This window comes from Pithys albifrons, chromosome 8, assembly GCF_047495875.1.
Source record: "Pithys albifrons albifrons isolate INPA30051 chromosome 8, PitAlb_v1, whole genome shotgun sequence".
Lineage (NCBI taxonomy): Eukaryota > Metazoa > Chordata > Aves > Passeriformes > Thamnophilidae > Pithys > Pithys albifrons.
In genome coordinates, this window is record NC_092465.1 from 19,351,773 (window position 1) to 19,366,865 (window position 15,093).

General features: G+C 39.3%; 1 protein-coding gene across 3 annotated transcripts in view; it reads left to right on the top strand.

Annotated features, from left to right (window-relative positions):
• Positions 1-15,093, top strand: part of CSRNP3 (cysteine and serine rich nuclear protein 3) — a 101,592-nt gene that overhangs the window by 21,692 nt on the left and 64,807 nt on the right. For 2 of the 3 annotated variants that reach the window (XM_071562911.1, XM_071562910.1), the window contains exon 2: positions 7,642-7,813. In XM_071562911.1, coding sequence (XP_071419012.1) covers positions 7,642-7,813 — 172 coding nt within the window. Of the gene's footprint in view, positions 1-417; positions 465-7,641; positions 7,814-15,093 lie in introns of all 3 variants that reach the window. The other variant, XM_071562912.1, reaches the window with a different exon arrangement.

Here is a 15,093-nt window from a genome sequence, read left to right on the forward strand (position 1 = left end):
ATATGTGGATCCAAGCAAGCACATTGATTAGTTCATAACCATCTCTGCTGCTGACATTTATTCACAGGTAAGAAAAATGTCTTTAAAAAAATTAAGCTTTTCAAGGTAAGAAAAGGACCTAAATTCAAAACCAGTATTAATCACAACAAGTAACCCAAACATCTCTGCTTGTGAGCATCAATATTCATGATTTGACTGTGATATTATTTGCCAAGTCTCCCTAGCTAGTTATAGTACATGCTGACTGGCCAGTGGGTGGGATTTGTTTGTGATGAGTGTTTTGCAGTAATGTTTTATGTGTAACATCTGTTTTCTGCATCCTCCTGTTCAGTTTGAAGTCATTTGCATAGAAGTGTTTTATGTTCATAGGCGAATCTGTATTGCTGCTACAGATGCCAAATTTTTCTGTATTTTCAGATGATTCATTTGAAACAAGGCAAAATGCAGTGTGACTCACAGGACAGGTATTTATTTAATGCCTGCCTTTTATGTTTTATTTTGGTTTCTATTTTCAGAAAAGAACTTTTTATCCAGGTAGATTTTATCATGAAATGTGATCAGGTCTCAAAATGAATTAATAGGAAACATTTAATCAATGAATCAAAGAAACAAGTAACTAGATTTCTTCTCCTCCCTGAACCCCAAATGCCAATGTGTTTTTCCTTACCTTTAGTCAATAACAGCTTTTTATAGTGAGCTTTTCTCTAACTCATGAGGATATGAAGTAGGGTCCAATTTTATTATTTCATATCTGTTTTGTTATGCTTACTGCCTATGGTACGTGCTTGATGTTTATGTCTTCACTTGTTCGATTTCCCAAGTGATGTTGTATGAGCTGTATACTGTAGTGCTGAATTTTGAAAAATGTTTCTTTGAAGATTTTGGCAAGAATGAAAGTATCTTTGTGACTTGTCCTGATTTTGCCTGTGACAGAGTTCACTTTATTCTTAATAGCTGGTTCAATGCTGTATTTTTTTGGATTCAGTATGAGAATTATGTTGACAACACCCTGATGATTTGGTTGTTGCTAAGTGGTGCTTACCCTAAGTTAAGGACTTTTCAGTGTCTTCTGCTCTGCCAGTGAGGAGCTTCACAAGGAGTTGTCGTGAGCATAGCCACAACAGCTGACCCAGACTGGCCAAGGGGATATTCCATGCCATAGTCATGCCCAGTATATAAACTGGGGGAATCACCTGCAAGAGGCCAGTTGCTGCTTTGGGGCAGGCTGGACATCAGTCAGAGAGTGGTGAGCAAATGTATTGTGCATCACTTGCTTTTCTTGGAATCTGTTTCTCCCTCCCTCTCTTTATGATTGCAATTACTACTATTATTAGTAGCAGTATTATTATTGTTATTGTTGTTATTATTACTACAATGACATTTTGTTTCAATTATTAAATTGTTCTTAACTCACGAGGTTTAACTTTTCTTTCTAATTCTCCCTCTCACTGCTGGGTGGGGCGGTGGAGTGAGTGAGCAGCTGCATGGTCCTTACTTGCTGGCTGGTGTTAAGCCCTGGCACCACTGCACAAAGATTTTGGCAATTTCTTATTTCTATATTGCAGCTTTCTGTCTATCTTAATAGTATCTTTTAGCAAATTTCAAAGCAAGAGCTGAAGTGCAGACATGCTTTTACCTCTCCTTACAATGCTTAATTAACATGGTCCTGGTGCACTTTTTTGGTGGATTATTTTTTCATTTACTTTTTTCTGTCCATATGTGTGTCAGTGAGACATTGAGGATATGGCAGCTTAAAGTTAGGTTTTGTAGAACAAGTTTGGCAGTGTATGTTGTTGCAGTATCATAGGAATTTTCTCTTGGGAGCACTGGTATATGAATGTGTTGTCACCCCTCTGCTTCACTCCCTCAGTAATTCTAACATCATTTGTTTGGGGCTTTTTACTGGGATTTGGAGATACCTGCTCTCTAAAGGCCTGCTGCAATGACATGGTTACCAAGAGTTTCTAAAATTTCCAGCATTTTTAGAGAAAATCAAACCAGACAGGATTTACATTATTTTACTTTGTAGGTTCCAGGTAGTATTGTGACTGTTTTAAATATATCCCCCACATTTACATGGGATTTTTGTTTTCTAGTAATAACATGTTGCCTCTGAACTTTTAAAATATAAGATGCCTGCCAATCATCCAGCATCAAAGCAAGGCAAAGCCTGTTGCCATGGAGCTTTAAGGACTTGCTTTGGCAGTCAGCATACCTGCAGATACAGAACCAGAGAAATGATCTCTTTGTAAGAGTAGTTTCTATATGGTGGTGGAAAACTAAGAAAGAAAGAAGGAAAAAATGGATGAGGGGTGTTAAAGAGAGATACATCCTTCTTGCAGCCGACATCTATCATATGCTTCTGCTGCGTCAAGTTGCCATTTTCTTGAAGAATCCTTAACTGTGTCAGGCAATTGCTATCTGACCTAGAGCTCACAGCAATGTGTGCTAGCTGGTTTTCCTCACTTTAATACATTGTTCCCTCTGTTTCAACTTTGTGTTGCTTTGCCGTGGATTAATGCCACAGTAGCAGGGTGAGGGATGGCAGAGGGTGATGTATCACATCTCTGGGCAAGGATATTTTGTTGTGAAAGATGCAGCAACAAACAGGAAAGCTTCCAAAGCCTGCTCGTTACTCAGTTATGTGAATCAGCAGGATGTTGCTCCAAAGTAATCATAGCTACTAGACAGCTATTTAGTAATCATCTGAAAAGGTCTGTTTCTAACTGAACTTTTCATGCCAACTTTAACCCTTTTTAACCAGATGGATGTTTGTTAGAGCAGATCTCTCAACTGTAGATGGTGGTTGTTTTTCTTGTGTTTGCCTCTGAAGGCTGAACCTTACTGGTGTTTTACTGGAGGTCCGAGAACATTGTTTCACCACTCTGCATTCATTTTTCTTAGTCATATGCTGTTGTTTGGTTCCTATAGTCAGTCATGGACTTTTATGTACTGGATTCTATACCTGTGTATATTTGCTCATTTTTTTTTCGGAATACACATATTGCTGCAGTATTTCTGTGTGTTTAAGAGTTTTCCCAGCTATATGATGGTACTGTTTCACATGCTCTGAGTGACTTGTGTTAGCAAAATTGTACTACTGTGTAGTTGTATTATCCCTAGGATTCCTCTTAAAAGCTGTGGGGTTTATTATAGTTTTGCTCTCCATTCATGTATTGAAAATTTGAGTTGTGTAAGTCTTTTTGGTGCCTTATCCCCTAAACATGGAGGGTCTTCTGCTCACATGAGGTTGGATTCAGATTTCTTTGTGACTGAAGTTGCTTCAGTTGGATTCCCCAAAATCTGAGGTTATCTATTCAGTTGTAATTGTGGTGTAGAACAAAGACCAATCCAGTTGAGTTCCCTATCCTGGTACCCTGACTGTGGAATTAGGGAACCTTTAGTGATATTAACTTTGTGGCCTCATTGCCGATAGAAGTTTGACTGTTGCTTATTCCTCTTGGTCTCTGGCATACATCCCTGTTTTCCACTGGGATGTATCATATAGTGAGTAATAACACCTTCATGAACAGTATTGGGTTGTGTGTCCCATGCTTAGAATGTCCTAGTTCCTGGAGAGATGGGTCTTGCAGGTACTGCAGGATGTCTGTGTAAACAAGGAAACCAGATAGAGCATGCCTTGTGTGCTGCTGTGCAGATGTGCCTCTTTCTGAAGAATATTGGCTTATGGTGCAGCATCTGTTTATACAGATGTTATTCTAAAGGGATCTCCCACTGGTACATGGTGTATACAAACAGCTTTAGATATTCTTTAATCTATCTCTGTGATAGCCAAGCTCTTAAATAATGGAAGTGTCTCCTTTCCCCCATGTAACATTTTCCTGGGGAGACTTGATAGCAGAAAGATTAGAATGAACAGATCTCAGGAAAGTGGCAACACCTACATTTTATCACTGCTTCATCAAACAACCTTCTCAATAATCTTCTTGGAAGAGATCCGGAACAAAAATCAGGCTACAGTCACACTAAATATATATAATAGATAGCTATGCCTTCTTTGTGTTGTAGTGATATTCAGGTTTTGCAGTATTCCTGTATCTCCTGGCTTATCTAAATCAGCTAGCTGGGTGTAGAACTAACCTATATGCTATTTCCAAGGATCCTGGGAATCATTTGTTATGGTTCATTATGTAAATCATCCTAACGAAAGGGCTTTGCTACTACCAGGTTGTGGCACTTGTTGCAAATGTAGGCTATGCTAAAAGCAAGCAAATTAAAAACCCTCTGGTGTGAAAAATACTTGTTTCTGCTACTTGTTGTGAATAGCTCTGGCTGTTGAGACTCACTATCTGCAATGACTTTACTGATGTGGAAGATAGATGTTAGTCATCCAGTCACTGTGTGGTATAGTTGTGAAAGACAGTGTTGGACAAAAGGGCTTTTGTCTGGAAATCATCTCAGGCTATGAAATTAGATCTTGCTCTCTGACAGTCTGTGCACTAGCAATGATTGCAGCTATTTAGGTTTGCCTTGCAATGCACTTACAACTGCAGTTCTTTGGACCTGGGAGTCCATGACTCCTGCAGCCACAATTTCAATGGGCACGGACATGGATTTGACTTAGATCTCACTTGTACAATAAACCCTTTGTCAGCCCATTTTTCACTGTCTTCACTGAGATGTTTGAGTGTAAGCATTTTCTTTCTTGCACTCCAGCTGCTTCTTTACCCTCTTCTGCAGTCAAGCTATAATCCTGTGGATTTGATATTGCAGGCTGTTGCCATGGAAATAATGGTGATTTCACAATTTCAGTGCTGTAAGCACTGCAGGAGGCAATGGGAGAGGTGGTTGGCAAGAGATACAGTGAGGACATGGGGGAAAATTCAGAGGAGTTGTTTCTGAACCTGGTTTTTGGGAAGGAGCTTGCACCCCTCCTTATAATTGTAGGAGTTCAGTGTGTATGTGTTTAGTCCTTTGCTTGCCTTGCCTTGTCTTATTCCCCCTTTCCCTTCCCCTTTCCCTTCCCCTTCCCCTTTCCCCCTTTCCCCCTCCCCCTTTCCCCCTCCCCCTTTCCCCCTTCCCCTTTTCCCCTCCCCCTTTCCCCCTCCCCCTTTCCCCCTTCCCCTTTCCCCCTTCCCCTTTCCCCCTTCCCCTTTCCCCCTTCCCCTTTCCCCCTTCCTCTTTCCCCCTTCCCCTTTCCCCCTTCCCCTTTCCCCCTTCCCCTTTCCCCCTTCCCCTTTCCCCCTTCCCCTTTCCCCCTTCCCCTTTCCCCCTTCCCCTTTCCCCCTTCCCCTTTCCCCCTTCCCCTTTCCCCCTTCCCCTTTCCCCCTTCCCCTTTCCCCCTTCCCCTTTCCCCCTTCCCCTTTCCCCCTTCCCCTTTCCCCCTTCCCCTTTCCCCCTTCCCCTTTCCCCCTTCCCCTTTCCCCCTTCCCCTTTCCCCCTTCCCCTTTCCCCCTTCCCCTTTCCCCCTTCCCCTTTCCCCCTTCCCCTTTCCCCCTTCCCCTTTCCCCCTTCCCCTTTCCCCCTTCCCCTTTCCCCCTTCCCCTTTCCCCCTTCTTTCCCCCTTCTTTCCCCCTTCTTTCCCCCTTCTTTCCCCCTTCTTTCCCCCTTCTTTCCCCCTTCTTTCCCCCTTCTTTCCCCCTTCTTTCCCCCTTCTTTCCCCCTTCCTTCCCCCCTTCCTTCCCCCTTCCTTCTCTCTTTCCTTCCCCCTTCCTTCCCCCTTCCTTCCCCCTTCCTTCCCCCTTCCTTCCCCCTCCCTTCCCCCTCCCTTCCCCCTCCCTTCCCCCTCCCTTCCCCCTCCCTTCCCCCTCCCTTCCCCCTCCCTTCCCCCTCCCTTCCCCCTCCCTTCCCCCTCCCTTCCCCCTCCCTTCCCCCTCCCTTCCCTCTCCCTTCCCTCTCCCTTCTCCCTTTCCTTCCCCTCTCCTGCCCCTTTCCTTCCCTCTTTTCCTTCCCCTTTCCTTCCCTCTTTCCCTTCCCCTTCCCCTTCCCCTCTTTTCCTTTCCTCTTCTTTGTGTGTCTAAACATGATTATATTAAAGGTCAATTCATAAAAATGTCATGTATTCTTACTTTTTTTTTTTTGCAGAGGTTATTACAAAGTGATGCTAAATTCTCCTTTCCTTGTCCTCAGAATAAAAATACAGTGCTTTCTTTGCAGTTCATAGTAATTCATTTTGGACAATAGGGGCAAAAGTTGAGATCTGAGCATATTCTGAGTTATATATTTAGGCTGAAGAAATCCCTTTCAGGAAAAAATTTTTTTTCATAAATAGTAAAACAAGCTGAGAACATCATGGTGAGCATATGCATTTAAAGCTGTCTTACTGACAGTATTAAACCCTAATATATTTGTTATTTAATTGTTAGTGTGCTTTGCATAGGAACAATCTGGGTGTGGAAGATCATCTCATGTAGCATCTGTTCTTAGTATTATGTCAGGATTCCATGTCTATACTGAAATCTTTTCTCTAATTTAGACACGTCCATAAAGGTAGAGCAAAGCTTACAGGAGGAAATAACTTTGTAATAAAATCAATTGAATAGGCAACTCATCAAGATGCAAACAAGTAGCATTCAGAAGCATGAGAACTTCTGATACTATATGCTTAAAAGCATCAAACAGCAGCTTTTTTCCCCTAGCTATTTACAACAGCATTTCACTGATTAGTGTAATCAGAGAGTAGATACTATCTGTAACTTTTAACTTCAGATATTAGAATTAATTTTCAGTCTTCAGTAGGATGTAATCAGTAGAGATGGTGACAGTAAACTATTAAGATATTTTTTAATTAAAGGTAGAGAAAAAATTTTTCAGTCTATCAGATGCATTAAAATGATTTAGGAATTGCTTTAAAATATTTTGATCTTTTTCTACTTGGTATTCTGTAAATGGAGATATGAAGATCAGCTGTTATATATGAAAGGGAAACAATAAGGAATGTTCAACATGACTCTGGCTTTGTTGGGCAATGTTATTATGAAGTCAAGTCCATAAGATTAGATTCAGTCCCTTGATACTTGTTTGAATAGAACTAGTCTGTGTGTGCCAGTACTCATATCTGAATTTCAAAAATGCAATGTAAGAAACTTCTGCAAAAATTAAAATGACAAAATGAGCCAGAACTGTATTCATGGAGCCTGACCTGATGCTGAGTGTGTCATATACCTCTCAAATCTAATTGCAAATGTGGACATACATTAGTACTGAGTATTACATAAATTAGATATTTAAAATAAATCAAAAGAGAACATTTTTTTCTGGTCCACATTTATTAGTGAATGCTGATTTTTGTCATGCAATGTTTCTTGGTGCCGAGGAAGTTTGTAAGTGTTGTATAAAAGCACATTTTTGGTGAATTACGTTGGAGTATATATTCTTTATGCTTGGCCCTAAACTGCTGCATGACTGAAATACATGAGGTTGGTTACAGAATTTTGTCTGCAATGGTAGAATACAAGTAGCATTTATGTTACAGATGATAAATTTACATTATAGATGATAAATATACTGATAAGGGTTTTTTGACTCCTTGGAAAAGTTGTTTAAAACTCTTGCTAAGCAGCCATTTAGCTGCAGGTAGTAAGTAGTATCTGATTGATGTGTAAACTCTTCCATGTGAATTATGGAACACCAGCAGTAGACAGGTGTGTCAGTGCCTCATTGCCTCTGTTCCTGTTACAGGTGTATGTTGACATCATCGCAACAATGAGTGGAATTTTAAAGAGGAAATTTGAAGAAGTTGGTGGCACCTCACCCTGTTCATGTGTGTGGGAATCAGATGATGACATTTCTAGCAGTGAAAGTGCTGACAGTGGAAGTAATGTCCATCCATCCACTTCTGACCATTTCACTCGTAAGTACTAAGGTGGTGTGTAAGGCAAGATACTGCTTTTCATACAAGCAAAGAAGGTTCATTTTACTTGTAAGAAATACAGTGAAGACTATCTGCTTTTATTTTGAAGTATTTTTCTGTTTTCTTACATTTAAGTGCTGACACTATGAGGAAGTACTTATTTTTGAAAACCAACTATTTCATCTGGTGATTGTGTCTGTGAAATTTGTGTGTCAAAGTGAGTTTCAGTGGAAACTTCACTTCTAGGCTTTTTCATTCACATCTAGTTAGTATGAAATGTTTTAAGTATATAGGATAATGTCTTCCATTTTGGTTGATGGTTTGGGGGAAGAACTAATATTGGCAATAACTAACTTTGGGCCAGTGCTTCTATTTAGTGCTGTGTGTTCAGAGTTGAAAGTACTGTACACAATCTATGACAGAATCTGATCAGTTATTCTTCCACTTGAGCCAGTGTAACCATACAGCTTTCAGTCTTTTTCTTTCACTTGATACAGGAGTAAACAGAGGAAGAAATATGTAATCCTCCCTGAGAGGATGTTAAGATTCATATTTGATGTCTCCATGAGACACTTGAAGGACAGAAATCCCGTTCTTGTTCCCACTCAACCAGCTGAACTAAGTTAATTTACAGCATATTTTTCTTTTGACTTCTCAGGTTGAGGTTACCCATCACTAAACTGGCATAAATTCTGGAATATATATATACACACACGCACACACACATATATATATGTATATATATAAAGCCTCATCTCTGCAGTAAACAGTGTGTAATTGAGTAGCAGTAAATGATCTGGACTTTGATATTTCATATGTACCAGTGAGAAGAGTGTCTCCATTTTTTTAGAATTTTATTTATTGTCTGGCTAATAAAGCTAGGCTAGAGCTATTTGTGAATTGCAGCTAATTCTGAATAGAATTAGTGTAGCTCCTTATCTCAAAAGGAAAAGGACTCCTCTGAGTAAGAGGTACTTCTGTACCACCTTTTCTCAGAGCAGGCTTTTCAAAAGTACTCTGAGGTCCTGGGTGTTCAGCTGAGGGTGGTGGTGAAGGGGTTGTGTTTTACTTCGACTGGGCACCACAGGAGTCTCTTCTGAAGCCTGTTGTGCTTAACATCTTTATCGATCACCTGAAGGAGGTGACAGTGACTTACATTGTTTGCAGAGAATCACGTTGAGGGGAATAGTTGATGCCCTTAAGGGAAAAACTGTAATTCAGAGCGACCCAGGCAGACTGGAGAAACAGGCTAACAGGAGACATGCAAAATTCAGCACAGACAAATGCAATTGTGTACTTGGGAAGGAAGAGCCCCCTGCAGTGATACAGGCTGGGAGCTGACCTAGAGAACTGTGTTCAGGTTTGGCCCCACAGTGCAAGCAGACATTGATGAAATGGAGCAAGTGCAGCAGAGGGTCACCCAGGTCATGAGAGGGCTGGAGCATTCACCGTGTCAGGAGAGACCAAGAAACCTGACCATGTTCAGCCTGGCTATGGGTGGACTCTGCAGAAACCATGCAGTACCTTTGAGGAGCTCATGCAGAATGTATGCAGCTCTTCCTACTGGTCAGTGATGGGCAATGGATGTAGATTGAAACGAGACATGTTCCAGCTGGATAGAAGGAGAAACTTTTCACCATGAGGATAGTCAGGCACTTGAAAAGGTTGGCCAGAGAGTCTGTGTAGTCTCTCTCCTTTGTAGATTCTTAACCCTTGACTGGCTAAAGTTGTGAACAGCCTTGTCTGATATCTTAGCTGTCCTTGCTTTGAGTGGGAGGTTGGACTAGACACCTGCTGAAGTCCTCATTTGGTGGGTTTACAGATTATGTGCATCAGAGCTTCGGAGGGAGCTGAAATAGCACTGCTTGTTCTTGTTCCAGAGCCAAGTTCCCTGGTAAGCTGAGAGTGGTAGCAGTAAGCACATGTCCAGAAACAGTTTATATAGTACTGTGAATCCCCAATTAGACAGCTTTTGGGCCTGGTCTGATGGATCAGTGCAATTGTTTTCATAAAGAAAGAAATAAACAACAAAGATTAAATTCAAGGAGCTTGGCTCTCCATAGTTGAATCTTGTACAATTTAGTGGCATCAAAATAGAAGTCACATCTAGCTTTTACAATGGTGTTTATATAAGGTGGTGAAGAATCAGACCTATGTCCACAAAAAAAAGTAATGTTTCATTTAAATTAGCTTAGAAACTTCTGGATATTTTCATGTTTGTTATCTCAAAGAAAATTTAGCAATTCTTCTATAAGTTTTGTTTTCAAAATTTTACTGTAATCTATTGGCTTCTGAAAGTACAGTTTTAAATTTTTCTGGGAAGAATGGGTTTATTGAAGTGATTGCTACAACAGATTGCTACTTACTAAGGATTTTTCAGGGGATCTGGAATTGCACATTTTGTGTTAGAGCTCACTTATTTATAATCAGATTCCTGGTTTTCTGATTCCTGTCCTCTGTCATGATTGTTTTCTATTAGTCATCAGCTTCTGCAAAACCCAAATGCAAAATTTATTAACAGTCCAAAATCTCAAGATGTAAAATGGACATCAGTAAGAATATTTCCAAATACAGATTTTTTTAGTGTGAGAAGATTGCAGGATTGCATTGCCTAATGTTTGAATATGGAGCAAAACAAGGAAACATTTGCTGTTGCAAAGAACTCTATCCTCACTAGCATATGTTACACAGAGAACAACAGGCCTTTAGAATATGTTAGGCATGTTTGCTCTAGCCTCATCTGAGATCAGTGTAAAATTCTTACCTCCTCAGCCCACTTGGTGTGTTTATTCTGTACACATGATGTTCCATGAAGTCTGGTCTCCTACTGTGTGCTCAAAGCCATTTTGCTGTTCAGAAAAATCTAAAAAGATTCATATAAATTCTTCCCACTCTTATTTATCAATACATGTGCACATTCATTGCTTCTCCAAGACACTACTGAGATACACAACAGCAATCTAAAAAAATCCTCTATTATGCCATGAGCTCCAGTAAACCCTGTCAGTATACAGTAATTCTTTGTGATAGTGAAATATTATAGCAGTATTTTTTAAGCTGCATGTAGATTAAGGCTGCTGTTAATAATTAAAACTCAATATTATACATGAATATTTATATTTATTTTCCTGTGGTAGCATGTTTTATTCAAAAATAAATGTACTTATCCAAATCAGTTAAATGATTATAGTACCCTTATATTGCTTTTTATTTCCTCAGTGACATTCATGGAAATGAATATGCCTTCTTCAGAATTTAAGATATAGGTCTGTGTGCATGTCTACAGACGTGCATATATAGTGTGAAATAGACATAACCATATATATATATATGTATATGTGATTTTTCTACATAGATATACGTGTGTTTCTGTCCATATATATGTACAAGTGCAGTACATGTGATGATGGCATACAGAAGTGTTGAGTGATATTTTAAATGTAAAGTCTAAGAGAATGCCATAGAACTGAAGAGTGAGAAGCTGCTGGGTTTTATGCATGTTGTTGACTGTGGTCCCAGTCATGGTAACTGAAGAAATGTACCTGTCTCTCTCTGCTTGAGGTTTAGGGATTTGTATTAATCAGGGACTTTTCTAGTAAGAAGCCTGAACTATATAATGCACTATACAAATAAATCATGCGCTTTTTTTAAGGAGGTTTGATTTGTGGTTTTCTTCCTTTGTTCCTTGAAAAAAGTTTACTATTTTACTCATAGCTTGCTTGATGGTTATTTTACTGGAATCGGATATCACTTCATTTTCAATCAGAACTTTTTTCTAACTCAGGGTTAGGAAACAGGTGAGTTCCACTGTCTCAAACTTTATCTACAGTGCAACTGGAGGGTTTCTCTATGTATGTCAGTTAAATTTCTGTAAATTGCTGAAGCATGTCATAGACCAGCTGTGCTCACCCCTGCCATTGAACATAATTCTTTACCAGGGCAGGGACGGGGCTGTAGTGTGGGTGTCAGTGACCAGTTTAGCTGGTCTGGTAACTGCTAGATGCAATCATGATAAAACAGTGTTTATTTAAGATAATTCTACTAATGCATAAGGAATGCCAGTACTTGTTTGCTCTCTATTCAAAATATGTGTACCTAGTTACTTTGAAAGAATAAAGTAAAATCTTAGGAAACTAGCTGAAACAAAAAGTCCTTAAAATTTCATCATAAAACTTCATTGAAGGCCCTGAGATAATTATTTTTTTAAGATCTGAGTACTTCCACTTTCACATTGCTGCTTTCGTGCTATTCGTGGTTAAACTACTCAGTTTTCTCACCTGCAGTGGGGCCAACCCTACAATATTCCTGTTATGATTATTTTCTTTCCAGCAGGATGGTCTCTGCTTACAGGGCAAGTGGTTGCATTAAGGCAGCCCTGTCAGTAGTTATGAAGTGTCAAGTGGTTCCAGTAAAAGGCAACTCTGTTGTGTGGAGGCGATCTATGATTTAGCTCTGGGAGATGCAGAGGGAAAGGCTCTTGTAGCCTTTGTTAGTCAGGAGTAGAGTTATATTTTACAGAGTTTGATGTCATGGGGGAAAAACCTGAAATAATGTTTGAAGCTGAATCACCTTAGGTTGGGGCACAGGCCTGCAGATTAGAAGTCTTTTTCTGAACAGCATATGCAAGAGACAGAAACTAATGGCAATACAGATTGTTAAAGTGATTTGTGTCAGTTTAAAATGCCAAAAATGGGATCTCAGGAATGTGAAGAACACTGACCAAAGTCCCTCCAGGGCATCTAAGATGTGTTAACAGAGAAATTCAGTCCCCTTTTTAGCAGAGGTTTGCACTGAATGTTTTGGGAAGAGTCTGTTTGCTGTTAAAGTAGCCAATGTGTAGAGCAGGAGTGATAAATACTCTTGCTTACCAGGCTCCGAACAGGATTTTATAAACAATAATAATATGTATTGTTATAATATTCTTTGTTGAATTTGTGAAACTGCTTGGCTCCCTAGTTAAATTCACAGAAACATCTCCAGTACAAAAACCTGAGCCTGCAGACATTTTGCATTCCCTGTTGTTATGTCATGACTGACTTCAGTTTTTACAGTTTCTATGACAACCATGATTTTTTGATTGGTAAAGAATCAAGTACGAAAGGATTTTTTGGGGCTGTACAGCATTTTTCCATCAAAAGAATAGAGTGAAAATATTAGCTTTTTGCTAATCAGTGTTGAAGTTAAATTGCTGTCTAAATGTGGATACCTGTTTGTGGCAGACTCCACATACACTAATTTTTCAGATTGAACAGATGAGAAAATAGAGCTATTATAGTTGCCAAATAACTTTCTGCAAAATCAAAGATAATTTATACTTATAATTTAGGACGTTTTTAATTTTCAGATCATGTGGATATTTACATTCCCATGTTAACTATTAAAGAAATGTATTTGTCAAGATGTGGTTCAAAGCAACACAACTGGATTGCTTTCTGAGATTCTATGGCAGTTTTTACAAGTCAGAAGCAAAATGGTACTTGATGAAATTTCATTTGGTGGAAATCAAAAAAAGAAAACAGAATGCACAGGTCAGCAGTTTGTGGTTACTGGGGAAATACAGAGAGGAGCTAATACAGAGCTGCTCAGGGTGGGCAGACAGCTTGTTCAGTATGTCATGTATGAAGGAAAAGAGAGGAGGGTCCCTAAGATGAGGAGCTTGACAAGCAACAGGGTGTTTTTCATTAAGAGCAAGAAAGCAGTTGTAACAGATTTTACTTAGTAAATATGTCAGCTTGCAGAAAGGGCTACAGATTGGCTGGCTCAAAACTGGGAAAAGAGGGGGGACTAATGAACAGAATGAGAATGAGCCAGCTTATCAAGATCAAAGGAATTTAGTGCTCCAGAAGTTTGCAAATTCTTACTCCAAGTGACTCAGCCTCTCTCACTACATTAATGTGTATAAAACACGTTTCAAAAACAAATTAGAAAATTACTGGGAAATGTTGATTTAGGTTCTGTAGCACTTCAAGATCTGTTCTGTATTTATTAGTTAGAGAAAAGCGCCTTGCACTAAGAATGTACATATAAATTCTGGTCCATATTTGGGAATATGTAATGTCAGCAGGTCTGGAACCACCTTTTGCAGGCAAATCTGGGATCTCTAGTGCAGAATGATGCTAACACAATGTATGAAATTATATTTGCTGATTGGCTGTTGTCTGTGAGATTTCATAAAAATTAAGGGTGATGGTTGGATATTGTCCTTGATTTGTTAAACAGAAAAAAATTAGATGCACAATTGGGTAGTACACCAGATCAACCCTTAGCCACTGGGTTTAGTCTTTCTATAGCACTTGCTGTCTCTAGATGCTACTACAATACGCAAAATAATTTTAGTAACTTTGCAGCCTAATTTATGGACTCATAGAATGTGAAGTATATTTTTTTCTCACCAGGAACACATGCATGCAGTTTTAGAAATGCAAAATCCTGATGACCATGGCTTTCTTGACAAAGAGGAATGTACCTAAGTCCACAGTCATGAAAATTCTTTCAGAAGTTCTTCTTTTAGCTTGGATTTGAAGTAGTCTCAGCCAACGCCCTTCTCTGGAGAAACCATAAGGTTGGGATGTAGATGAGCTTAATTTTAGTGAAGATTTGCTTCATGGTCTTTGGCAAATAAGATCAGGATTCTAAAAGTCACTGCCCCATTCTTCAAATAAGAAGCAGCATTATGACAACATTTGGATACCAGTGAAAACTGTGGGTGGCCTGATCCATTACACTAGCTTCTGCAGGGAAATAATTGGTGAAACAAATCAAAAAGGAGGGAAAAATGGATTTTTCTGTAACCTGTTTATAACTTCGAATAACTTCATTTTTGTCTGAAAAAAAGTTTCATGCTTGCTTTCTCTGTTCTATCTAATGCTAGCATTTATTCCTCATGAAAGTCCCAATGGCCCTTCAGCAGATTTCTTTGAATTTTTTATGTGTTCTTTCAAAGCAAATGAAGCTTCAGAAAGAGTATTGCAATATCTTCTCTCCTCTAGTGCCATGTTTAGTATGTTTTCTGCATTTTATACTAGTTTACAACTTTTCCTACCAATCTGCATAAAGATGACTTTTAAGATGTTTTGAAATTTAAAGCCAAGTTAGATTCAGTACTTTTAAAAAAGCCCATTGTCTTACTGGCCATGAGCAACCTGATCCTCATGGGTGACATCCCTGATCATGGTGGGGAGTTTGGAACTGTATCAACTTTAAGGTACCTTCCAAACCAAACTGTGCTATGATTGTCCATTACCGTAAACTTTATAACTAATTTCAGTCTGTACCATGCT